This window comes from Gymnogyps californianus, chromosome 1 (assembly GCF_018139145.2).
Source record: "Gymnogyps californianus isolate 813 chromosome 1, ASM1813914v2, whole genome shotgun sequence".
NCBI classification, from domain to species: Eukaryota; Metazoa; Chordata; class Aves; order Accipitriformes; family Cathartidae; genus Gymnogyps; species Gymnogyps californianus.
Genome location: NC_059471.1, coordinates 194,817,935 through 194,842,900, shown reverse-complemented (window position 1 = coordinate 194,842,900; position 24,966 = coordinate 194,817,935). Strand labels below are relative to the sequence as shown.

The window sequence follows — 24,966 nt, the reverse complement described above, 5'->3', positions numbered from 1 at the left end:
ATACCCTTCTAGTACTTGGACAGTATCCCTTTTCAGTACAGCCATTTGTAACCCTGTCTATACCTTTATGAAGTTTTTTGCTCCTGGAGACTTGTGATCAGATTCAGTGTTTGAGAAGCAGGGGATCTTTTTGTCACTGCTTCTGTGTCAACTGAACCCTGTTTGTGTCACACAGAGTAGCATGTGCTTATATACATGTGTTTAACTGAGGGGAATTCTTGCAGATACATTGCCTGTAGACAATTTTGCACTCTTTCTTTCCTTTTCACTAGCATCTCACATAGTCTACATTTCTGCGGTTACGGGGAGACTGCGTAGCAGCATGTGAACATTGATCTTCTATTATTTTGTTGTAAAGCATGAATCACAGGGATCATAAGTTTTTGACTTCTGCTCAGGTAAAAGATACCTTACAGTGAGGTCTTTAGCTGGATGTATACTCAAATTGGAATAGAAGTCTGGACAGTGCATTTCACACGATGCAATAATTCAAGTAATAAAAAACCAGACCACCACACAATTTTATGTCTTGGAATAATTTTATATGTATAAATAATAATAAAGTTTTAAGCTTAATGTACTCGTGTTTCAAAATATTATCTTGAATTCCTGATCCTTCGACAAATCAATAGTTAAATTTGTTTTAGGAAATCTTTCTTCTTAGTATAAGAACATGTATATTAGCTTAGTATATGTTGTTTTACAAGGCATTTTTTTGATATAGTGAGATGATCTGTGACTGCAGTGGTTTCGTAATAGTTCTTTGCTTCTGCAATTTAGCAGTCAGTTTTGATGGAAAACTACCTTGGAGATGCTATTATTCCAGCTTTATTCACTACTTACTATTGCACTTTTCCATTGAGTGAGGTGAATAACACCAGCTTCAGTAAAAAAAAAACAAACAAACAAACCACTAATTCAGGTAGTTTAGGTTGCTGTAAATCCATTTATAAATATTTCAAGATCAGCTTCTGTTGTGGTTTAACCCCAGCCAGCAGCTAAGCACCACGCAGCCACTTCCCCCTCCCCCTTTCCAGTGGGGTGGGGAGGAGGAAAGAAAAAAAAAAAGTAAAATTCGTGGGTTGAGATGAGAACAGTTTAATAACTAAAGTAAAATAAAATACACCACTAACTAAGAATAATAATAATTGTAACGAAAAGGAATACAACAAAAAAAGAAATAACACCCAAGAAAAGACAAGTGATGCACAATGCAATTGCTCACCACCCGCTGACCAATGCCCAGTTAGTTCCCGAGCCGCAATCCGCGTCTCCCTGCCAACTCCCCCCAGTTTATATACTGGGCATGACGTTCCATGGTATGGAATACCCCTTTGGCTAGTTCAGGTCAGCTGCCCCGGCTCTGCTCCCTCCCAGCTTCTTGCACACCTGCTTGCTGGCAGAGCATGGGAAACTGAAAAGTCCTTGGCTTAAGCTAAGCACTGCTTAGCAGCAACTAAAACATCAGAGTGTTATCAACATTATTCTCACACTAAATCCAAAACCCAGCACTGTACCAGCTACTAAGAAGAGAGTTAACTCTGTCCCAGCTGAAACCAGGACAGCTTCTTTTCAATGAGCATATTCAGGATAGAGTTGTACCCCACAGAAATCACTAGAGTTTATTGTCCACGCAGTCTGTTGAGGTGACATTTCACCTTTTGTTCTTTAGTTTATAAAAACTATGCCAAAGACTCCTGCAATATGTATTGGAATTTACTTGCCTGCTTAGAACAAGCCAAATACATTGTATATCTGCTCTGTTTTTGTCGGAGAAGATATTTTTGTTTAGCAACCATTATTTATGGAATTTATTTAAAATGCTCAGGGAGTTTTTAAAGTGATAGCCGTCTGCTCCCCTTCCCTGTTCTTTCCCCCCACCTGTCACCGATTTTTTAAAAAAATCCCCAAGGCCTCTAGAAATGACACAAAATCTACTGAGGGGGAATTGTCACCATATACAGAAGGCTCAGATTAGCTCTCTTCCCTAAGTGTAATTCAATTTCAAAATCGTTTGTGTGTGGAAAATATAACTAGTTTACAGTATTACTGCTTAACTTGATCTGAGATCTACTTAGAGTGCCATAATGAAACAACATTTGCCCATGGATTTTGTTCATTTTACACTCCAGTGATTCCTCATCACTTTAGCAATGATTTGTTTTTAAAGGACAAGCCTGGAGAATTTCTGTTGACCGTCATCTGTTCTGTGGGTCTGACATAAGTAATTTTCCAGCCATGAAATATTTTGTTCTGTAACCCATTCTACATTTACTTTTCCTGTTTGTTCTGTTGTTCACTAAATAATGTTGTTGAATGCTATTTACCTCTGAGACCACTCAGTGTCTTCTCCACATACCTATGCCTAAGGACATTTGGTTTTACTTCAGGATCATTGGTAATTTTCTCATCATGACACTTCAGGTTTACCTTCTTACATTTTTATTTCTTTTGTTATTTTATAACTGCTTTTCCATACATTAAGGCTGATTTCAAATCCACTAAATGAGGGTACTAGGAGATGTCAGAAGTACAGTATGTTCAAGCGCAGCCTCATGAATGCTCAAAAAATTACATAAACGATTTGGGAAATGGGGAAAATAGTCTATGATGAAATATTAGTGGAAGCCCAGGGAGACAAAGTAGTTTCTTGAACTGGTTTCCTGAAAGGTTTAGAGCCCTCATAAATAGACTAGAGGTCTATGACAGAATTTTTAGTAAGAAGGAAGTCAAGATAGTTTGATGATGATTTAAAAGGATTAGTGAAGAAATAAAGTAAGTACGTAAATTGGAAATTAAAACACTTTGAGGAACATTTGACATGTCAGACAAGATACTTAAAAACATTCTTGAAGTATCTTTTGATAGCTGATGAATGAGTAAAAGTGATGAAAGAGAGTTTTTCTCCCCTCTGGATGTTACCTATTTTGAGAAGCTATGGAATATAATGCCAGTGGCAGCAACTAACGTAAATCTGTATATATTAGATATCTGTGTATTTATATTAGATAACATCTTAGTGTTACATTTAGTGGAACATTTTTTTCCGGATCATGGGTAATGGGCACAAATTGATTATGAAACTATGTATTTTCCTGATTTGTCCATTGGCTTTTCTTGTATTTTCAATATTTAAACCTAAAGGTTAAAAGATTAAAGCTTTTCAGTGTTAAGATTTTCAGTGTAAAGCTTTTCAGAGAGAGAGAGAGAGAGAAAGAAAGTGCAGGGAACAGTAAGACTAGACTAGATGCTTGGAGGAATGCTTCCGACTTTGAACACTGTGTTTTATATGGTAGCAGATACACAGCTAAATCAGCAGGATACAGGGGACCTGCCATGTGAAGGGCAGTAGACATAAGAGTGATTGTGAAAGCTGTATTCATAATTCAAGGGATGAAAGCTGGTCACTGTTTGCTTTATAGAAAAAAAAATAGCTCCTAGAACTGATATTTTCTTTTTCAGTTCCATAATATCAGGAAATGGGGCTATTGTGAGAGGCAGAAAACAGGAATCCATAATAACTTTGCTCTGCCATCGCTCTGCTCTGTGACCCCTAAAAATTAATTTCTCTCCTGCCTCAGTTTCCCCATCTGTAAAAGCAATCCTGATGTGTTCCCCACACAAACATTTTGAGATTTGTGAATAAAATACTCTGCAGTGATGCTGTATATTTACATGTAGGTATTAGCCTGCGTCCTTAAAAAATTTTTTGTTAGGTTATATTTTCTGCTTATTCACTTTGTTTTCTTGTTAATGTTAATTTCCGGTTTTTGTTTTGTTTTTATTTTGACTCCGTACTTCTAATAGCACCAGGAACAAAAAGGATCAATGGTCCATTCTTCATGCATATGATAAAACACAAACGTATGTATATTTCGATGCAGTGCCACCATTTTTTTTTTTCCTTCGTATTTTGTTACAGATCAGGGAATACAATGGACAGATGCAGGGAATTACCAGTGTGGGATTTGCGTCCCTGACATTTGATGGAACTGTAGGAGCACCAGTAGTTCCTCGAACCTCTAGCAAAGTGTACACTTTCATGGATGAAGAACAGAAAACAATCGAAGAATTACGTGTTTGGGCAGCCAGTAATCTTTCCATCTCTGGACCAGCAGCAAAATTGTCAGGTGTTCAGCCAATGCTGTTCTTTGATCTCACTTGCCAGCTGGTAGGAAAAGCGAAAGTGGATGGATCTTCTTTTCTTCTAAAGGTAGATTTATTTTTTTAAAATAACTTGTTAGATTTATTTATTAAGACTTTGTGATTCAGTTTTCGATAAAACAGACATATTCATTGGTTTAAATAATGTTATGTAGATAAATATTTTGAGGTTAGGCAAATTTATGATCCTTGACCATTTTATTTCTGTGAAAACAAAGCAGAAATCCCAGTTCTCTTTAAAGTTGTTCATCTGATTTATTTCTTTAGAGAGGTTTTGTAAGATGGCATTGGTATGGATCTTCATTTCACAAACATTTGTAGATAAATATCGCAAGATTTCTTAAAGTTGAAAAATATTGTTAGTTTTAAATTTTAACCTTGTTTTTTAGGTAGCAGCAATTATTGCTCTTTTTTCTAGATCTGCTGCATATAATTAATGCAGTAAGTAGCACTATCTAGAAAATTAATGAATGGATTATGTTATCTATCTTGATGGATTTTAGGTCACTTAGTTATACATAAGCGCTTTGGGGATGAGTGCACACTGAAAGTACAAAATACGAAGTGCCACACAACAGGAGAGTACTTTCCAAGGGTGATCCTGAACATCAGCTAAATAAAAAGGAGGTCTGCATAATTTTCCTGCTTTTAGCTCCAGATGTATCAAGTTTTCCTAGTTTTAGCTCCAGATGTATCAGTCTAGCGTTATTCTGAAATTCCTCTGTATTTCTTTTTCTTTCTTTTATAAATTGATTGTTAAAGTGTGAGTGATGAACAGCCTGTTATTTTCCATTTTATGACTTCATAAAATTATTTATTGGTTCTGCTGTATTAAGCTGTATTGTTAAAACATTTTTAGAAACAGCACACTGCATTATTCCTTCATTAAAGCAGCAAAGATTTTTCTCGTGCAGAAGAATGCATGCACTACACAGAAACAAACCTTAAGCGTCATCCTGTAATATGCTTTGCAGCTGTTAGAAATATTTCCATTTAATTATCCCTTGTGAAATAGATGTCAAATGAGACCCAGTAAAATTTCAGAACTTTGTGGACTGTAATTAAGTTGTTCATTAATAAGTATATGTTCAGCATTGAAGGACTCTTTGCAAGGACAGAGAGAAGTGCTCTCTTAAATTAGTAATATATCCTTACACTCTTTTCTGTGTTGTAAGATATGAAGTTGATTTTGACAGTTTTGTATAGTAAAGATAATGACTTGGGGGGGGAAACTTAGGATAGACTTAGGAAGGTAAAAGTTTGAAATCCAATAACGGTAGATCAGTTTTTCTGATATGTAATGCCTTTGATAGTATTTTTTTTTTTTAGTAGTATAAAATATTAAATACTTAAATCTGTATTAAAATACATCAGAAAAGCTTAAAAATGGTAGATTAACATTGGTATGCTGTTGCTAATTTCCTCCATTTTTCAAGCATGGCAAAACCCTTTCTCATCAAATGTTGGTCGTGATAGAAGAGAAGCCTTATTAAAAAATTGTAGACAGATCTCTGATTATTTTGTTGATTCGCTAAACAAAAAAAACCCTCAATTCAATACCAGCTCAAGTGGAGTGATCATTAAATATTATTATTGTATTATTTTGGTTATATGTTTTATAATAATGATTTAAACTGATCATGTCATTCCAAGTATATCTGTTATATTAATGGTTGATTTTACTATAAAATATAATGAATATTTTAAGCCTTGAGCTCATGTAACTAGTGGGGATTGCTTCAAAGACAACTAAAATGAATTTCAGTGATTTTGTGTGTCACCCATAGCATAACTTTTAATGTTACACTTGATAAATTAATTGGGCATACACTTGATAAATTATGCACAGCACCTGAGGCTGACATGGCATAAAGATGGTATCGCTAGCTTGTTAGTGCTTACCTTTTTCTGAGAATTTTGTTATTCAAACTGATGGAGACTAAAAAACTCACACTAGAAATTATTCTGTCATTTATGCCTTTCATAGGAGTTTTACTACTATTCTTTTCTTTCCTTCTGTCTGTCAGTTAAATTGTCTACATTAAGCTATGTCATACAATTAGCATACTCTGCTGAGGAGAGAAACAGGTTTCATTGTCTCTCTTCCATTTCAGTGTTTTGCTGACCATGGTGATCAAAGGTTGTCACTAACTGTTCCTTAGCTCCAGTCTGTTCATGACTAGTAATGGAATGCTGTTTTTTATCCAGAATTAATTTAATCAGTGTTGGTTTTTAGACCAGTGTTGGTTTTTGAAACCAGGCCTTCTGTGTTTTCATCCATAATTGGAGTAAAGTGAAGCTGGCAAGCTCCTCAGGTAGAGAGCTTGATCTCATATTTGTTTTCAAATCTCATATTTTGTTTTCTCTATCTTGTTTTCATATTTGTGCAAGTAAAAAACCAAAACCAACTACTTTTCTAAGGATTTTTTTTTTTTTCTTGTAAAGAAATCTTACTGGCTTACAAATTCCTCCAAAAGGTGCCCTGATGCTAGCCCCATTAGTTCCTCTGGGGAAGGATGTTTTAAAGCTAAGTAGTCATCCTTGTATCTGACAGGGAGCATTCAGGTTATTTCAATCCATTTGTCAGATCTGTCTCTTAAGTGTAGAACTCCCAAAGTGTCCCAAGTAAAGCCAGTTGAAAAATAATGGGAAACTTGACAAACTTAAGGTTCTTTATTTTGTCAAAGTGACTAAATTCATAATATATATGCACTAAATCTATGTTTCTCAAGCTCAGTTCTGGAAAAGGTTTGATAATTCAAGCAATGGGCAACCTCTCTTTCAAAGGTGGTTTTAAGTATTTCATGGTACAGGATCAAAAGATAATAGGCTTTTTTTTTTTAATCTGTGGCAGCATGTGCCACCTCATTATCTGGGTCCTTCAGAATACGCTCTTATTTGGGAACAATAATTCGATGTTATGGGTCACTTTCACTGTGAACAGTTTTCCCTTTTATCTCTTGATTTGGGATGAGTATTTCAACCATGAGTTATTCTCAGTGTATTTACACATGGCTTTGCTGATTCTTAGATCTTTTCCTGTGGGTCTTTTGATCCACAGCAGTTAAGCATAAGGGGTAGAAAACCTTTAAAAATTAAGCTTTGGTGTCTTTTTTTTCTCCCCCTCTGCAATGCCTAACTCATGGGACAAAATGCCTTGGTATCACAAACTGTCTGAAAACTAGCTTCTGTTGAACCTATATACATGAAATCCTATGAAATGCAGCATTTCAGTCTTACAGTCCAAATGCCTCTAGATTTTTCTTTTTCTATGGCAGTATTTCAGACCATTATTTCTGTTGTCTTTGAGAAGAGTATATCTTCAGGAACTCAGGAAACCATAGTTTACAGAATATATCGTAAGCAGCTATCACTGAAATTTTAATGTTTGGTTTAAGTAATAAGATTTTTGGTTCCAAAGTGCTAAGTCTGTTAGTAATCTTACTTTTTCACAGTAACTTTGATAGCTCAAAAATAACTCTATTGATATTTCAGTACTTAAGTGTATCAAGAACTTAGCTTTAGGCAAACAATTTTTAGAATCCTCATTATTAAGTATATGTTAAATACTGATGTTTTTCTAATACGTTCTGGATAACTAGCAGTGTATACTGATGTAGGAGATCATCAGTAATTAAGGGAGTATATGCTGTGTACTCAGTCTTCACATACTGTAGCTGGAGTGGTTAAAAAAAACTATAGCAGGATTAAAATATTAAATATAGACAGTTCTGCATATGGTGAATTCTAATAGTTGTAACTGCTGGATAAACAGTTGAGGTTTTGCTAGCACTGATTTTTTTTTTTTTTTTTTTTTTAATATTAACAAATCCCAGCTCTAAACACTTGATCATATTCTCTATAGAGGTTATTTTATACTCTGTAAGGAATAATAATATAAAAAAAAAATCCCATAAAATCTAATTTAAGTAATTTAAGGACTTTAAGACTGAGTGTCCAATTAAGATTTCTTATTGTTACCAATTTTTAATTAAACAACATATGTGTTAAAAAAAAAGTTATTTAAAATCTCAATCTAAAGTATTCTGAGCATATTGAAATAGTTCATTTGCATTGCAGGTATGGGATGGCACAAAATGTCCCTACCCAACATGGAAGGTGCCAGTGGAAGCAAGAGACCTGGAAGGAGAAAAAGTTCTTCTTCATCAGCTGCGAAATCTAACGGTGGACATTCTGGTCTATGATAACCATGTACAACTAGCAAAATCACTTAAGGTAATGCACGGTTTGGTATTTCTAACTCTTGTTTTGTGGCCTATTTTCTGCATAGAACTCACTTCAGAGAATGTATCAATTCAGTTCTGCTGTTAATTAGTTTCAAATGTTCCTGTTTATCTTTCACTGTATTTCCCATACCTTTTATTTGAATGCAAAACTCCTTCAACATGTGTAAAACAGCCTCATTACCCTAAAATTGCCATGAAAAAAATTCTTCCAATTAAGCAGTTCTTTCCAGACACTGTAATATCATATATAATCCTGTGAAAATAATATATTCGGAAAACGTATTCTATGCTTCAGAATTATTTTTTAAATGATATAAAGTGGGGTTAAACTTGTAGTCCCATTAAAGGCCCATAATTCTAAAGTCAATAAAAGATTTTCTGTTCTATAAACTTCTGCAATTTGCAGTGCAATCTTCTTTTAGTGGGTCAGTAATGTTGATTGGGCTTAGATAGAGAAAACAACAACATAATTAAACATTTGATCTTCAGCAATACTGCCACCTTGCTTCTGAATGCAGTAAATTAGCAAAGAATACATCTTTGATTTTATGCCTTGCCCTCTATACCCAAGCATCATTTTTAAGAAACTGTTTACCAGAAAATAAAGATAAGCGATAGCCATTTGTTAGGCTGGGGCTATCAGCAGACATGAAATCAATTTGATATATTAATGCCTGTTCATAAGTAAATGACAGATAGCAAAATAACTTGCCTTTGTCTAAGAATTCATAACAAAACTTACAGAAGTATTTCATTACTTACAGGTTCTCTTCCAGAATTTTTCTCTTGCTAACTGGTGTAATCTATTGATATAAATAACTGCTGATGTTCCAGTGAAGCAATATTCTTTGAAAATTAAGGGAAAAAATATTTTAATATTAATAAAATGGGGTTTTTTGAGTAGCTGATGATACTCCCTTTATTGCTCTCTCCCATTTATATTCTGGAATTCCTGTTGAATATGTAGGATGTCTTCATCAGCTCTCTCAATTTTTTTCCTTCCTATAAGACCTTTGTTTCTTATCTCTAACGCATCTGTGCCTTTGTTGGATACTGCACGGTGTAGCAGAAGCTCTAATGTCAAAGGAAGCTGTTAAGAAACCTGGTTTTACCTACTGAGCAACATGGGCTGTTTTTCTCCTTCTGGCTATGTCCAAAGTTGGAGTAGTTTCACTCATGCAAGCTGTAGAAGTTTTAAGTTAGATCATTTTTGAACACCGCTTTTTAGTGGATTGTCTTAGTGGAACTATTGAAGAAAAAGTGCTGATATGCTAACAGTTAAACTTCAGGAAGATTTATTAAGTTCAGGTTGCAACGCGTGCAATTTATTTTATTTCAGAGAATAATCTAAGGATAATAAAATTTGGGGGGACTCTTCCTAAAATGGAAGATTTAAGAAAAGCTTTGTTTTAAAATACTAGTGGAAATCATGTCATATTGTAAGAAAGTATAATTGAAATACTCGTTATTAATGTGTATAATATTTTATTTAGTTCAGGGTCTTGTTATGCAAAGATTTTTTTAAAAAATCATTTATGTAGAAGTATAAAACTGGAGAGCATTTAGTGTATGCATGTGCACCTTCCCAAGTGTGAACACGAGAACAGCATGGAGAGAAACTGTACTAGATGTTTTGCCATTTTATGGTTTCAGAAACAATAAAAGTGCACTATTTTTCAGTCATCTCTTCTGCATTTGACAGTAGCTTAGAATTGCCTTTTTTAATGTAAATTGTTATGGAATTGTTAGGTTACACTCTCCCATGTTGTCGTGTACCATTTGCAATGACAATTGCAGCTCTGAAATGACGTTTTATGTAGGAACAATCTGTTTTACGCAGCCTTGATACCAAGAAGGGCAGATTGGAAAAAAAAAAAAAAAACAACCTGAAATATTTGTTCTTATTTTAAAATTATCTGTAGGCACATGTTCAGACAAGGAAGCTCTGAGTAAGCACTACAGTCTAGAGAAAGTGGGTAATGTATTACAGTGAGTTTTTAGCAAATCCTGGAGCACAGTGTTGGGGATATTCCTGCAAGAGTTTGTTAAAAGCTCCTTGTTTGGATTGTCTGTCCAGAGAACACTGAAGATATGAGCATTTTATCCCATTTTCTGAGACAGTCAAATAATATTTACAATTTTCCATGGAGAGAACTTTAGTAATATTGAAGGTACACTACAGTTGATACTGTTAAGTAGACTTTTTGTCCCTATATTTACCGGCATCCCTTTCCTACTGGGTAAGATTATGGCTTTTCAGCATTTGCTGCCTTAGCAGAACACAAACAGAATTTTCAGAAATCTCATCTCTGAAGTAGATTATTTACTGGGGCATAAAGACACAAGCAAGAGCTACAAATAAGCAAAGACAATGGTGTTCACTGCTTTTTCCCAAATTTTCCTCTTCCTCTGGCTACCTGGCATGCATGAGGCTTTCTCGTTACTCTAGGAACCCCAGCCTGCAGCTAACTCTCTGGGGTACAGTTGCTCCCCATAGGTTGTAGTTCCTTGTTCTTCAGCCTTTCTTGTTCCAGTTTTTCCAGAGGTTCTCAGGATTCACTCAGACCTTGCCATACAACTCAGGAATAAGTCTGTGACATGGGTTTCTCCATCTGGGGCATTTTGCTAGATGGTAAGCATCAAGATGAGTGAGCATCAGTGGCCAGTCAGTGCACAGTAGGGGTCCAGCTGTCCACAGCTGGTTGGAGATTTCCTTATGTACTGTCATTCGTTGAATATGTGGTACTCTGCATTCCTCTTATGGCTTGATACCATCAATTTTGTGTTGCCATGCATTTTCTGGATAGTACAATTAAAACGATTAACCTTGAGCATGCATACAAGTCCTAGTCCGTAGTTTCACAGTATTTGCTTCGTGTTATGTATCTTCAGATGCAGAATTTGAATATTTTCAGCTGTTCCTTCTTCTGTATACAATGTCATGTCTTTTTTGATAGTAGTTTGGACTAAGAAGTCTTGCTTTTCTAGTGTCTGAGTCACATTTCCAACCCGCAACTTAAATGAGTTACATGGCTGTAATATCTAGCTTCATATTTTTCAGGCCTGGGTAGCATTCCTTTGACCTGTCAGCGGTATTTTCCCCAATTCTGTCTCTGTACTCATTAAAAGGGAAAAAAAAAGCCAAACCACAACATCCCATCCCAAGTCCTCCAAACCCTTTAATGGATTTAAGTTGGTATTTTTTATTGTGAAGGACCACACCCAAATGCTGTGTATATGCTTCCTCTCATTTGCAAAAAGTTGTGCACAATTTACTCACTAAAATTAGACTTGATATAATAAAATGATGACAAAGAAATCTCATTGAATATCGTCAGCCATAAAATAGGCATAAAAATTAGTACAGATGATTTTGTTAAGTGATTCCTGTAGATAAAGACAGCTTGAGTCTTTATCTTTGTCATGAGTGTCTTTCTGGCCAAACGTGAACATTTAACTGCCATGATGAATGAAACTGCCATGATAAATGACCGTTCTGAATTCATCAGTGTCTTAAATGTGAACACAACCCTATATGTTTTCAAATAATTATGAGAATTTGCTATGCTAAAAAGTTGTTGGCTAGTTACAGGGAACTGCATATGTGACTTCTTCATTTTAATAATTTTTAGCCTTAATATGTGTTTTTAAAATAGTCATATTTGAATTAGACTGCAAATAGGGTATTAGTATATTTTATATTACTGCAAGAAATGTGTTCGTATTGCTTTAATTTCATTCTGAATGAACTTGCTCTAAGCGAGGTAGGTAGTTCATAAACAGAACTGCTGTAAAGTCAAGTAAGGAGTTGGTTTTGTGCTAGATTTTAGTGATGGCTCTGTAAATCATGGTGTTTACTTTAATGTAGATTATAATTTCTTCTCAGTCAAGTATATAAAGTGTGCTCAGTCTGCAGGCATTCTGTGAACAACAGAAATACGGTAACATTTTTAGCCTGACACCCACATTTGCTCGCCGCTGTTAACAGTAAGCAATGCTGCCTCCCAAAGGAATTCACGGAAATTGCACTCCCGCTTGCACAGCCAGATCTGGCGGTCTGTGTCGACATTCGTCACCTTCTGGACTTTTTCAGTATTTGGCAATGCTGATTATAATGCATCTCTTTAGTATAGGTCTAAGTGATATTAAAATATATAAAATAATAACGTTTTCAGAAAAGGGATCTAATAAAATGCATGTATAGAAAGATACATTTTTATAGTGATCATAAATCTTGGGAAGTTGAGTGTTGCACTAAAACATGTAATTTCGTTGACTTTTGCATGAATTTCAGCACACAAGTTTAGAAGGCAAAACTAGCATTTTGTATTCTTGGCTTCTGAGCTCTCCTCTCCCATGTTTAATGTTTTATGTTTGTACGTATAGTAAATACTTAGTTTTTTCATACATTGTTTTTGAAAGAAAGAAATTCTCCAATTATAATAAACTTTTTCCTGCTTATATACAAATTACTCCTGGGGGAAAAAAAAGTAGTTTGGCAGTATTATATTGACATAAGGTTATTTGATAAGCAGAACTTAGCTAAGAACTTTTAAAAAAACTTTCTCCAAAAGCATTTGTCATAGTCATTAGATTAGTTTTATAATACGACTGTCCCTTGCATTTTTGGATATTCAACATAATTAAGTGAAATTTAGCATCTGGAAAGAAAAAAAAAAAGCCTCCAGATAAGCCTCTTAACTGCCATCTAAATGCACAAGCTGTCCTGTTGATATGCTTTGAATGAACAAAATGAGCAGCCCCCTAATGGTGCAAATCAATTAAAACTCTGGTAAAAGCTCCATGCCAGAAGCAAAATAGGTGCAGGCTGAAGTGCACTTTTTATGTCCCTGGTGCCTGAATTTGAAAATATGCTGCCTTTTCATGTGTGATTCTTGTTTAAAAGAGCAGTTTGATGCCAGCATTATATAGTCATACTCTGTTCCTTGATACAGAGGAGGATTCTAGAATCAGGATGCTGCTCTATCTGCTTTTATGCATATATGCATACATTTATAAGTGTCCTACTAGGACCTGGCCAATCCAGTCTAATAGGAATACTTCATAGGTTTCTACTGGTTAAAGCAGGAGCTGAAGCTGAAATAAGACTTAACAGACTGGCTGCTGTAATATTAATGTTAATTGAACTCAATTTAAAATAATTTATCATTTATATAGGGCTATTTAAAAGATACTTAGAATGAACATAAATCCAGGTTATTGAATGTCTGTAACTTGCCAGCTATCAGCTGGATCTTAGGTTATACTTAAAAAAAGATATTTGGGTGCTAGTTAATTTGATTCAAAGGCCTTTAAAACACATCAAAGGGAAATTAACTATATAATTAAGTCTCCAGATTATCTACCTTTAGAACCTTGGTTTTGGTTTGGCTTTTTTGGGGGGTGGGGGGTGGGTGGGGAGGAGGGATAATGGGAGTCGTATTTTGAAATAAAAGCAAAGTTATAAAGACGCGTTCAATGTTCAGCACTCCATAACTTCTTTCTTAATAGGTACTTGTACAAGTTAGCCTAAGTCCATTTGTGTAACTTGACAAAACTGTTTCAGAGAACACAAAATAATTCTAAGAAAAACAAGAAGCATATTCTCCATGTACCTGAGAAGAAAATCTGACAGTTAGGAACAGTGCCAAAATCTTTGAATTTCTAACACGTGTTGCCTTTTGTCCTGGTACTGAAAAAATGTTATCTGTAATGTAAGAGTAAGATATGATAAAGAGATCTGGGTAAGCAGATGTGTTTGCATGTATACATAAACAGATACTATGCCATGCATGATGATGGACATGAGGTCAATTGCTGAGTGCGATCATACATGGACAAATCACAGCACGACAGTCTCTGGAGGGCTGTGTTGTGAATATAGAAGACAAATTGTGCCCTCAGGAAAGGAATATATTGGCTTGTTTGATCTGTCCTCTGAAGTCTGCCTGAGAATCAGATTTAGTAAGAAGGCTTATGCTGTTTCTGAATCAGCCTTTGCTGCCAGTAATGTTGTCTGATAAAGCAAAAGAAATAGGTCACCCAGAGAGGTTTTGGAGTCTCCATCTTTGAAAATATTCAAAACCCAGCTGGAGACAGCCCTAAGAAACCTGCTCTAGTTGACTCTGCTTTGGGCACAGGGGTTGGACTAGGCAGTCTCCAGAGGTCCCTGACAACTTCAGTTATTCTGTGATTCAGTGAAAATAGGGAAGAAGCTTTATGGGGCCTAGAATTTTCCAAGTAAATAGCTAACTTTATGTTATCAATTTTTTTTTTTCTTTAAGATTGGAAGTTTTCTGAGAATTTACAGTATTCATACGAAACAAGCAAGTGCTGTCAATGAAGATGTCTCACATATAGAATTTCATCTTCATGGTGGCACCTGTTACGGTCGAGGAATAGGAGTCTTACCAGAAAGTAACCCAGATGTTAAGGAACTAAAAGCGTAAGTTCTATATGTAGCATTTTTTTCTAGATGATTCTGGAAAACTCTAGGCTAATGTAACAACTGTATGGTTTAGAATTGTAAACGTATGTAAAAAACAGGAACTCTGAAACAGAATACTCTTTAGCATCACTAAGATGAAGAGTAAGTATTTGGGGGGATAGGTAAGTAAAGGCTAATTTTTCAAATTTAGAATACAGTAGGGATTAAGATTTCTATTTTATAGTGCTGTAATAATAAGGCCTGGCCACATTAACATACTTACTCTGTTTTATAGTGGCATATAATCTTTTAAAGATAAAAGCTATAGTTAAGCAAATAAATTGAGCACATTTTAAGCATGTGCATATGTGTTACTTGGAAATGGTGGGACTTAAAGATGTTCAAAGTGAAGCATATAATATAAATGCTTTACTGAACTGCGTTATATACATAAGGAATCATAGAATCATTTACATTGGAAAGGATCTTTAAGATCGAGTCCAACCGTTAACCTAACACTGCCAAGTCCACCACTAAACCATGTCCCTAAGTGCCACATCTACATGTCTTTTAAATACCTCCAGGGATGGTGACTCCACCACTTCCCTGGGCATCCTGGTCCGATGCTTGACAACCCTTTCGGTGAAGAAATTTTTCCTAATATCCAATCTAAACCTCCCCTGGCACAACTTCAGGCTGTTTCCTCTCATCCTATCACTTGCTACTTGGGAGAAGAGACCGACACCCACCTCTCTACAACCTCCTTTCAGGTAGTTGTAGAGAGTGATAAGGTCTCCTCTGAGCCTCCTTTTCTTCAGGCTAAACAACAACATTCCCTCAGCTGCTCCTCATAAGACTTGTGCTCCATACCCTTCACCCGCTTCGTTGCTCTTCTTTGGATGTGCTCCAGCACCTCAATGTCTTTCTTGTAGTGAGGGGCCCAAAACCAAACACAGTATTCAAGGTTTGGCCTCACCAGTGCTGAGTACAGGGGGACGATCACTTCCCTAGTCCTGCTGGCCACACTGTTTCTGATACAAGCCAGGATGCTGTTGGCCACCTGGGTACACTGCCGGCTCATATTCAGCCAGCTGTTGACCAACACCCCGAGGTCCTTTTCCAATGGGCAGCTTTCCAGCCACTCTTCCCCAAGCCTGTAGCAATGCATGGGGTTGTTGTGACCCAAGTGCAGGACCTGGCACGTAGCCTTGTTGAACCTCATACAATTGGCCTCGGCCCATGGATCCAGCCTGTCCAGATCCCTCTGTAGAGCCTTCCTTCCCTCCAGCAGATCAACACTCCTGCCCAGCTTGGTGTCATCTGCAAACTTGCTGAGGGAGCACTCGATCCCCTCATCCAGATCATTGATGAAGATATTAAACAGAACTGGCCCCAATACTGAGCCCTGGGGAACACCACTTGTGACCGGCTGCCAACTGGATTTAACTCCATTCACCACCACATTTTCTGGGCTCAGCCATCCAGCCAGTTTTTCACCCAGCAAAGAGTACGCCCGTCCAAGCCATGAGCAGCCAGTTTCTCCAGAAGAATGCTGTGGGAACAGTGTCAAAGGCTTTACTAAAGTCCAGGTAGACAACATCCACAGCCTTTCCCTCATCCACTAAGTAGGTCGCCTTGTCATAGAAGGAGATCAGGTTAGTTAAGCAGGACCTGCCTTTCATAAACCCATGCTGACTGGGCCTGATCACCTGCTTGTCCTCTATGTGCTGTGTGATGGCACTCAAGACGATCTGCTCCATAACCTTCCTTGGCACCGAAGTCAGACTGACAGGCCTGTAGTTCCCCGGATCCTCCTTTCGGCCCTTCTTGTAGATGGGTGTCACATTTGCTAACCTCCAGTCAACTGGGACCTCCCCGGTTAGCCAGGACTGCTGATAAATGATGGAAAGTGGCTTGGTGAGCACTTCCGCCAGCTCCCTCTGTACCCTTGGGTGGATCCCATCCAGCCCCATAGACTTGTGTGTGTCTAAGTGGTGTAGCAGGTCACTAACCATTTCCCATTGGATTATGGGGGCTTCATTCTGCTCCCTGTCCCTGTCTTCCAGCTCAGGGGGCTGGGTACCCTGAGAACAATTGGTCTTATCATTAAAGACTGAGGCAAAGAAGGCATTAAGTACCTCAGCCTTTTCCTCATCCTTTGTCACTATGTTTCCCCCTGCAGCCAATAAAGGATGGAGATTCTCCTTAGCCCTCCATTTGTTGTTAATGTATTTATAGAAACATTTTTGATTGTCTCTTACGGCAGTAGCCAGATTAAGTTCTAGTTGGGCTTTGGCCCTTCTAATTTTCTCCCTGCATAACCTCACATCATCTTTGTAGTCCTCCTGAGTTGCCTGCCCCTTCTTCTAAAGGTTATAAACTCTTTTTTTCCCTTAGGAAAGGCTAAGTAACGACAGTCCACCTTCCTTTATCAGAAATTCTGTTTCCAGTAGTACAGATTTCTTTTGGCACTATATTGTGTTTAAAGTTCAGGAAGTGATTTGGAAAGGAGTGTCTCATCTGCGTCATTAATATACACTCCTACAGCTTCTGGCTCTACTGAGTTTTATGTCTGGAAAATTTATGTCTGAGCATTATACCTGTGTATTGATAAATAGTAAGTTTCATATACGTGTAAGTATAGTCCCATATATATGTGTGTGTATGTATATATATGAAAGACTTCTCTAGGTTATAAAATATTTAGTTATTTATTTTTAGATTCTTAGAATCTGTGGATCTGGCAGACAGTCAGAATATGGCAAGCATGTCTTCAGTGGAGTTAGACGGCACTTTTAACAATGTTACAGGTAAGAGCAATTGAAAGCTGATTTGCTCTTTCTTCTAACATATATATGGTCAAGATAAGGTCACAGTTACTGCTTCTCTAAGTGTGTAATGTTACTTTCACATATAAAGCCTTACAGAATTCCAGAATTATTAGACTGGAAATTGACATTACCCTATGCTTCTGTCTCGCAACAGAAGCCTTTAATATACATGGAAAAATACTTTCATAGGAGGCAGTGAATAAATTATTAAACACAGATGGTGTTCTTAATCATACTATATTAGATCATAAAGCAGAGTGACATAACTCCCTTCCTCTAAAGGAGGATTCCTCAGAGACAGGCACTGAAAACACTACTAAATAGCTGCTTGCTGAGGAGCCCTTCTAAAGCCATTGGATGGAAAGCTGTGTCAGTGGCAGAGTTGCAAGGTACAGCACCATGGAAAAGTAGTATCTTGTAGACAGTTCTACAGATCCTATATTATTTTTTGAATGGTATTTTTAGCCCAGAATAACTAAAAGTGAATTAAACTCTAAAGCTGGTTGGACATAGTCTGCATCTTTGCTTCTAGCTTTTAAAATTCTATGTTACTTAGCCATTATTAACATACTGTGACAGGATATTTCTAAAAGGGTGCAAAAGTCAAGAATAAATAAATACTTCATGTCTAGACTGTAACACTGCAAATTTAGAAAGAATTTTGCTGCACTGTGTATGTGTAGTAGAGGTTGTTCAGAGGAGGGACCAGTCAGTCCATATTGTTTTTAGAATAATATAGTTATGCTCTTGTCCAGAAGGATTACAGGGTGATGAATACGGTTTGTTAGCAGTATCATTCACAGTATACATTTGAAAAGTGTTCATTTTGATGAGCATTGCTATTTAATGTATACATAATTTCTCCTCAAATATATTAAGTCTTGATATCTAATGTTTGTCTCCTGCTTACTTTGCTTTTTCCTTTTGCTATATTGTTTTCATACATTATTAGGATTTCCATTTTCTTTTGTTCAGCTTTTGGTTTTGTGTGTGTATCTATCTGCCCATCTATCTATCTGGTTTTGTGTGTCCTCATGATAAAGAAGAAAAGAAGGAAGGAAAATAATTAGGAAATTCTTCTTGATTTTAGATCTTGAATCACACTTACAGAGATGTCAGCAGTTACCTGTTACAGGTAGGAAACATTTTGACCTCAAGGTGAATTTTATTGTTACTAAAGAACAAAAATATTTTTGAGACATCAGCTCAAAGGTTGAAATAATATCTTTTACTTATTATAGGAAGAACTATTCTAAGAGTATAAGTTTATGAATGTTACATTGGTTTTATTCTGGTTTTAAAGGAGTAGAGCATATTTATATATTCTCCTTTCATTTGTTTTTTTCTACATGTTGAATTTTTGTACCCTACAGTACACCATGCTCCCACAGCTGCTTGTGATTTATCTTAAAAGACTGTAGAAACATTTTGTATTGATGAAACTGAGGCTGCAACTGGGAAGGGAAGAGAAGCTGGGAATTAAGGGAAAATGCATACCTGCAATGGCCATTTCCCGTATTCCAAATATTATGGTGTTTCATAGGTATGCATGGCTTTTTTTGTGTGTGTGTGTTGTGGTGTTGTTTTGCAGTATTAACAGATCATCAGGATTTGAATAACACAGAACTGAAAACCATTGTGAACAGCCCGGCTCCTCGGCAGTATCGCATTAGAGCAAAGCTGAGAACTTACAAACCCCAGAAGCTCTATCAGTCTATTAAACTTCATTGTTCCAAATGCAACTCTTTGTAAGTGTTTCACACAATAAAAGTAATTAGGAATTGTTCTGTATGTTTTGGGATGCCTAGATTTTTCGTGTATTTTCATCCTCTTTTTTTGTGTAAAATGAGCTGAATGTAAATGTATTTAATTTTGAGCAAAGATTTGAAACTCAGTGGTAATAGGTAGGAAAATTTTAAATCATCAGATGAGTTCCATTTACAGAATCCTTTGAGTGCTTTCAAAACAATAATTTTTCTTTATTTTCAAATTTAGCAGTGCGGTTTTTCCCATACTAAAGTTGTATTTAAGTACCTGTTTGTGTATTGCAGAAACATAGTATATGCAAAAAGGTCTGGTAGTCTCCAAGTGAATGAATTAAATTTCTTTCACTAAACTGTATCTTCCAGAGAAGGCATCTTTTCTGGATCCAAAAATATCAGAGAAACACCATTCACCTTGGTATTTTTGTCTTTTTTCTGACCTGAGTCAGTTCACTGACCGTTTTATCGTTGTTGTTTCCCCTTTAATGTTGTTTGTCATTGTATCAAATAATGCTCAGTCAAATAATCATGCGCCATTTCTGGTGTATATTCAAAATGAAAGAAAGTTTGTTTGAAATGGCCTATTTTTGATTAAACTACTGAGTGACATGCATTACAGTGCTATCCATGATCATCTGAATCCTGTATCACTTTTCTTTGCCTGACTTAGCCTAGCATCAGTCCCAAGCAAACAGCTTGATTGTTACTGGTGTAAAGTATTGCTTTCTTTAAATGATGGCACATTAGCATTCTGCTAGCCTTTTGAAATTTTTTGCGTAATCAAGATTTATTAGATACAAACATCACCAAGACAAGGAAATGCCCCTACTATGCTCTTACAGCTTTTGGATGTAAAGTAGTGTGCTTGCAGCTTTAACAATATTGATCCTTATCAGATGTTGTTATAGCATTCTCTTGGTTGCTAAAGTAGTTATTACCAACTGTAAAAAGGAGATAATTACCAACTATCTCTGCCACTTTTGTCACTTTTTTTGATATATTTGCCAACTCTGTATAGTAATAAACAGATACAATTGACACAATGAATTTTGTTTGTTCCTTATGAACTTTATCCTTATCCCACAATTTTCCATGACTACTATAGCCTTTTTATATATTCTTGACTTGTTAATGTCTTCATTTCTGTTCATTTGAGTCTCCTCCTGTTTCACGTATTGCTGCCTTCTCTTTGCCACAGAATTAGGGCAGACTTTTAACCAGATAGATTTGTGAGGCTTTAGTTAGCACATTGCCTACTACTACTACTACCACCATCCTGCTGCAATGATGGGACTACTTGCAGTGCTTCCCCAGAAATTTAGCTTTTCTTTTCTCGACTGTGTGCATCAGGTGGAAGAAATCAGTGAAATATAGTGGAGCTGTACTGCAGCCTGGATTGGGTGAGTTAAGAGGCCCAGGAAGGAAACATGGTTTTGGGGCATCCTTCTCTCCTACATGTTCTGCTGTGGCAGAGGAATTTGTTTCATGTTTTAGCATATGCTGAAGACCCTGACTGAACAAAGTTCAATGCAAGTTTGATCCTTTAACGCTTTATGCAGTAAGATGTGTATAACGCTTGGGGTATAAAATCCTTGTGAGAGATGTACTTTTGTTTATTAGACTTCGACTGGAAGCTTTTCTGTAAATAGCAAAATATTGACATACATGGATGTAGTTTTATTCATGTATCTCCATTACAGAAATTTCAGCCCTTGTGTGTAGCTTAGTTCAAAACCAATTCATTCCATTCCTGCCTCTGCGGGAAATCCACAGGCAGGCTGTAGAGGCTGGAAGAGTTTAATGGGTATATCTGGAAAGATGACCTATTATGTTACGTCCATTGCTTTTGCATTTAAAATAGTAATCCAGGAACACAGGTGGAAAGAGTTCATGTGAACAGTACTGTGTTCATGAAATGGAAGTTCAGGTTCAGGAAGACCTCTTGTGTGCCAGTTCTACAGTCATAGCAGAATAATATCAAAGTTTGGTTTCATAGACAGGAATTGTTCTATTCACTGGTGGAAGCAGCTGCTCTTGGGTTGACATCATCAAGTGACATCATCAGAATAATCTGCAGGAGTTGATAGTATTTTTTCTTTAACTCCACTGCAAAGCTTGGCACCTACTTTCTTTCAGTGTTTTATGAAATAGCCCAAGCTGTTGCCTTTTTTTTCATTGTCCTTTTTGTCACAGTTCATAGTCCACCTGATGGCAGCAGGTCTGTCTTGCTTAGGAGAAAACATTCTAATGCATTTTTAATTTGTGTGCCAACCACTGGCTTTTTGCCTGTTGTTGGTAATATTGGTAAAATTTGAATGGCCTGCATTATTTCTCTGTGGATGACAACTGGAAATGCACAAATGGTGCCCTCTAGCAGGACAGGCAAGAAACTGTGTGGTGCAGAGTTGCAGATTTTCCCTTTACAGTACGTATGTGAAGCTATTCTGCTCCTGCCCTTTTTTCTTTTTTTTCCCCCTCAAAATATGCAAAGTAAAATAGGCTAGAACATAAAACTTGAAATTATATGAGCTTATACGGTCTTTTAACTCTACTGAAGTGGTATGCTGTTGTGTGGCCTTTTTAAGGCCCAGCTGAAATCACGTAAAGCTGGTATATTTGTTTTTCCATGGATTTACATATGTGTGGATGAAGCCACTAGGCTGCCTCTGCTCCTAGGTAAGATTAGATTACTTAGCATATTTATTAACATGGAAATGAATTATCTTGTCATAATTTGCTATACAACTCTAAATGTTTAAACTGATATAACAATGAAGTTATTTTTCCTGTATATACTTTAACTCTCATGACTCTATTTTAATATTTATTTGGAGTACTGTCGTCCTTGTTGCTAGATTGCCTAAGGAGAAGCTGTTAGAATTTACTTACTCATTTTGGACATGGTTTTAGGCAAGAAGTTCCAGATGGAGGTGACTTTGACTTTATTTTACAAGGCTCTGCTGTTACTGCCCCAAACCCAGAATTACACAATACATCCTGGTATGATTCTGTAACATGGACTACACAAGACCAGAAACAAAGGAAAATAGCTATCCATTTTGTAAAGCATGATGAAATGCTTCAACAGCCTGAAGATACTTTACTTATGATAGAAGGTAAGATAAATTGCAAATATACCACTTCTTATGGCACAGTGTCCACTCTGAATATCCAAAAAGTTAAGATATGTTGAAGTTGTATTCAGTGTAAGTAGTGATGATCATAAAGGCATCTTCAAAGAAAAGAAAAACTCAGCTGGAACTTCAAGTTACTGTTGTGCAAACAGAAAAAAGTCATCTGTGAAGGTCTTGTAAGAGGCTTCTGTCTATTTTAAAACTATACCAATAAGTTTATTGTTGATTCTGCTAAAATGAACATCTGAATATGTTTTTTTCTAGCTGTGCTTACTGATTTTTCAGTTCTGATTTGAAAACTCGCTGAGTCTTCTAAAAAAGCCTTTTTTTAGTATTGATTTGGAAAAGGTTTGGAAGGCTTCTGATAATACAAGCCTACAATTAACTTTGTCAGCCTCTGGATGTCAGTGTTGTTTCAGATTAATAGAGCTTCTCGCAGCGTGAGGTTTTTCTGGTTTGGTTTGGTTTTTATCAGATTTCCTCAGGGAAGAGAAATAGCCACTGAACTTTAGCAAGAATACTAATAAGGAATGTTTTGAATAGAATAAAAGTAATAAATAATTGTATATAGTACCATTCAGAGTTTAAAACAAAGTCTTCAATTGTGCCCAAGTAGTGGTGTGAATAAGCAAATGTAAGTCAGGTGGTCCTTTGTGTAAAGGTTAATGACAAAACCCCTTCTGTTTTCTGCTTTGTTTTATGTTCAACTAGTTCTGATAGCTACTTTATTTCTGACATATTCCTAACTGGATTTCCCCCCCCCTCCCCCCCCCAATCTAACCTTATCTTTGTGAAAAGAAAAAAGAATCTATTTCTACTCTATTTTCCTAAAATAACTGAACAATATAACTTGGTAAATCTTTTTTCAGGTATTAAAGTGCCAGCAGCTAAGTAAGTGCGTTTGTGGATATATGTGCTTCATGTTGGAGCACAAGTAAAAGGCATCACCAGTGTTTTAGCACTTTTTTCCTAGAACATTGATCGTGCACCTTGCCAAAGCTGCATGCTATTTTAGTTTTTATCTTTACGTTTTTGAGGTGGAGATTTTGAAGTCTTCCTAGAAATCTTCCCAGCACTTTTCCAGATACAGACAACTTTCAAAGGCCAAACATGTTATGACATTTATTAGACAGATGTGGTCTAGATTCTACTTGTTTGTTAAACACAAGCAGCTTGCTCTTCTACAACACAATACTCTATTATTCCCCATAATCATAATGCTGAAGCAAGGACTTCTTTTTAAGTGTTTGGCATCTATTGGGCTGGAATTGAGGAAATAGTTGGATAATGGACAGAATTTTATGTGACCCTCCACAGGGGGTGAGGGGAATCCATAACCATTGCTACAGATTAGTTGAAATGAAGAGTGAAATGTTACGGTTAACAAGTAGATTAATGCTCCTTGCATATCCTCATTATTTGTACATGAAATCACTGTGATTCATATCATCGTCAACCCCTGGTAATTCTCTGTATTTTATGCCAGTCTCTTAGAAGCCAGAATATATTTGCTCGATGTAACTTTGTATTACAGGAAGGTTGAATTTCTGAAGACCTTTTAGCAATGTCAGTTAAAACTGAATTTTGTATGTTAATCCCTTGAATGAGAGCTCAAAGGTACATGAGAGGCTTTATCTGTGTCACTGTACTTGGAGGACCTTTGTTTTCCAGCTTTTTGGGAAGCCATTTCAAATATCTGTGCCTCTGTTTATTTTTTTTACTAGAAGTTAAGTTCATTGAGGAGGTTTCATGCTGTACATTTTTCATCACCAGTAATAATTCAATTTTATTGATTTTATTTTCTTCTCTAGTTACCTCTGCAATACAAGTAACAAATATATGCAATAAATATTTTACAATCCAGTGTCATAATTACTTGTCATAAAGTCTTTGAAACATCTTAGTTATAGTTAGTGGTAAACAACACAGTTGTAGAATATATTTATTTTAAAACAGTTTGCTCACTTTTTTTAATTGTTGTTCACAAGCTGATTAAATCATATATTTTTATTGAACTATTTCCAAATAACTGTTCTCTGTGTGTTAAATTAACAAATTTACCACATTTCCACTGAATTGGAGAAATGTCAGAAAGATTCCGTAATCAGTTCTGCAGTCCATACTACAGAGACTTGAAGGCAGGTTATCCTGTGTTTTATAATAAATGTGAAAGGACTTTTTCCTGTCACTGGAATTGGAAAATCTCAGGATTCCAGCTGTAATATATTAAATTTCTATTGTGTTCCTAGCATGGCCCCAATTTAGTAGCACTCAAATTAGCATGAAGTTTGGTGGTTCTGCATTTCCCACCTCATGTCAGTTATGACGTGGTTGAGTACTTTTTCATAAACTGCTGGTTAAAAATTAATAGATTTTTGCTGCTTAAAAGCTGAAAAAACA

At 36.3% G+C, this 24,966-nt stretch overlaps 1 protein-coding gene across 5 annotated transcripts in view; it reads left to right on the top strand.

Moving 5' to 3' along the window:
- POT1 (protection of telomeres 1) overlaps window positions 1–24,966 on the top strand; it is an 81,729-nt gene that overhangs the window by 45,519 nt on the left and 11,244 nt on the right. For all 5 annotated transcript variants that reach the window (XM_050907120.1, XM_050907111.1, XM_050907091.1 and 2 more), the window contains exons 10-16: window positions 3,923–4,213; window positions 8,245–8,400; window positions 14,696–14,856; window positions 17,560–17,648; window positions 18,760–18,804; window positions 19,261–19,417; window positions 22,343–22,548. In XM_050907120.1, the coding sequence (XP_050763077.1) occupies window positions 3,923–4,213; window positions 8,245–8,400; window positions 14,696–14,856; window positions 17,560–17,648; window positions 18,760–18,804; window positions 19,261–19,417; window positions 22,343–22,548 (1,105 nt within the window). The remainder of the gene's footprint in view (window positions 1–3,922; window positions 4,214–8,244; window positions 8,401–14,695; window positions 14,857–17,559; window positions 17,649–18,759; window positions 18,805–19,260; window positions 19,418–22,342; window positions 22,549–24,966) is intronic.